General features: G+C 38.3%; 1 protein-coding gene across 1 annotated transcript; it reads left to right on the top strand.

Moving 5' to 3' along the window:
• Positions 1 to 238: 238 nt before the first annotated feature.
• On the top strand, positions 239 to 430 carry M406DRAFT_243864 (uncharacterized protein; the record flags this gene model as incomplete). Its single annotated transcript, XM_040916234.1, has 1 exon — positions 239 to 430. A coding segment is annotated over one exon (192 nt), but the record flags the coding sequence as incomplete, so codon positions are not given.
• Between the last annotated feature and the right edge of the window lie 2,174 nt (positions 431 to 2,604).

The raw sequence follows: 2,604 nt of genomic DNA, 5'->3' as shown, positions 1-2,604 counted from the left end.
CTTAAGGCTCTCAAAAACGTTACCAAAAACAACGAATGAAAAGAAGCACGCTCAACGGTACCTACTGTTCCTTCAGGTAGCAGAAACAGCACAAGGATCAGAACTAACATTTGCGAATATATTATGAGAATATTACAAGTTCAAGAAACTGTTCCAGAAAGAATTGGATACAGGATTGCTAGAATACAGCTTATACAATTACAAGATCCTGCTACAAGAAGGGAAATAGCTCAAATTCTTTCCTATTTATGGATTAAACAAGGCACAGCTAGAGATATTTCGGGAGTACTTCGATGAGAATCTTAAGAAAGGATATATACAATCATTGCGATTACCAGCAGAATACCCCATCCTGTTTATACTTAAGAAGAATAGCAAGCTCAGGCTATGCATTGATTACAAGCAATTTAACAATATTACAATTAAGAACCGTGTAATGAGCACTGCAGCAATCCGAAGATTCCTAAGTACACGAGAGGTTTATGCTAACAAGAGCGGTATCAAAGTGTCAAGTCCTTGAATACGGAACTGTATAAGTCCTAATAAGCAATGCAAGTATTTACTGCCTTTGGAGCTACTCAGTGTATGAAACTGAATACTTAGATTGACAACTGAAGAACTATCTGAAGGAAATCTATCTAACAGTAGGAAATGTAAACCTTTATATACTCAGTTCTTCAGTTCGGATAGATAGGATCGATGTCGACTCCATCGATTCCTTCATCAACAGAATAGACATCAACTGTATCTATCCGCTAATAACCCTAACCCTGAGTCATATAATCAATGCTTTGTCAGAACGTTGAATCCTTAACATCTGGTCCCTGTTACTCATAACCTATTCTATAACCTGCATGTTGGATAGATTATAACATCATCTCCCTCCTATCAGTCATTATCCCCAACGATCTTTCGTAAGTACTCTAGCAAATCTTCCGTTCATAATCTTGCCTTCCTAATCGAGATGTCGAACAGAGTCAGTTCTCGTTGTATTGCTAAGCCTTATTCTCGTTCTTCGCAGAAATCGTCCCTTCTTTCTGCTGTAGCCACCTTCAGTTCTCTTTTGCTCATGCCTTGCTCATACTGCGAAGATCACAATCTTTCAGCTGAGTGCAAGATTGCTGAGTCCGAATCTTCCCGTTGTCAGACCTGCATGCGTCTGAGCTTGTCGAATTGCGACGTTCGTAGCCTGACGCCTGCACAATTGAATCGTATGACTGCTCAATACTGTTGCCTGGAAGCGGAGGTAGAGGCGATCGAAAAGGAGGCTGCTAAGCTGAATGCCAAACTCCTTAGGCTGCACAAGCAGAAAAGAATATAGTACGAGAAGATAATGCATGCTGTTCATCGGGGTATTGATAATATGGAGAAGTTGGAAAGGGTGGAAGCGGAGAAGCGGGCTTGCATTGCTGCTGAGATTCGTTCTGTAGTTGTAGAGGAATCTGCTGTAATTGCTGGAGATTCTTCTTTTGAGAGTTTTGACTGGAATTCTGTGGATGTGGGGAATGCAGTGGTAGATTGGTCGGGTTTCCTGGAGAGCGAGGTTTCCGAAGCTTCTGGACCTCGCTCCGGGGCGGAGCGATTGTCTTAGGTACTGGTTTTTTTTTCTTTTCCAATACTCAGCTACTCTTTCTTGAGCATTCTTAACGTTTTTCTGTAGTTCCCATGAATTTTCGCTTGCTGAGTAACCTTTTCATTTGATAAGGTATTCCCTTGTGCTATCCGTGCCTCTGTGCTTGAGAATCTTCTTCACCTCATACTCTGGTTCGTTGTTTTCTACTTCTGCTGTATTGTTCGCTGGTATTTCCTGTGCTGCTGGTTCTAGCAGTGAGATGTGGAAAACTGAGTGTATTCTCATTCCATGGGATAATGCCAACTTGTAGTTGACTGGAGAAATTTGCTACAAGATTTTGAATAGTTCTAACTTTTTATAGTTGAGTTTATTGCTAAGCTTGATTGTTTTGATATTTTTCCGAAGTAGATAGATTTTATCTTCCTTCTATAGGATTGGTTTCTTAATTCTTTTGGAGTTTGCATACTGCGTTATTCGTTCTTGAACGAATTGTAACTCTGATCGGAGTTCCTTTTGAACCTTTCTGATCTTCTTAATTCTTTTATCTGCAGCTTCTGCATCTGCTTCTAGCAGTGCTTTATAGTAAGCTGTTGGATTGTATCTATAAAGTACGAAGAATAATAATTTCTTTATTGTGCTTGTATCTATATTATTATAAGCGAACTATACAAGAAATAACAGATTAATCCAATTGTTCTATTTCTGATTGATATAGTATTGAAAATACTATTCAACAACTTGATTTATTCTTTCTATCTATTCATCTGTTTGCAAATAAAATGCTATGAATATTCTGTAGTATATTCCGAGCTGTTTTATGAGTAAAGTTCAAAACTTTGAATTGAACTTTCTATCTCTATTAGAGATTACTTCTTCTAGTATGCTATGATTAGCAATGATTATTCTGAGAAATGCATATACAAGTTCCTTTGCTATACTGCTTTCCTTATAAGGAAGAAAGTAAGCATACTTGCTCAGTCTGCAAACTATTACTAGAATGCTATCATATTGCATCTTAGTTAAGAGTTCTC

The sequence above is a fragment of the Cryphonectria parasitica genome (genome assembly GCF_011745365.1).
Source record: "Cryphonectria parasitica EP155 unplaced genomic scaffold M406scaffold_7, whole genome shotgun sequence".
Taxonomy (NCBI): Eukaryota; Fungi; Ascomycota; class Sordariomycetes; order Diaporthales; family Cryphonectriaceae; genus Cryphonectria; species Cryphonectria parasitica.
The sequence above is the reverse complement of the archived record's forward strand: the minus strand, read 5'-3'. Positions and strand labels throughout refer to the sequence as shown.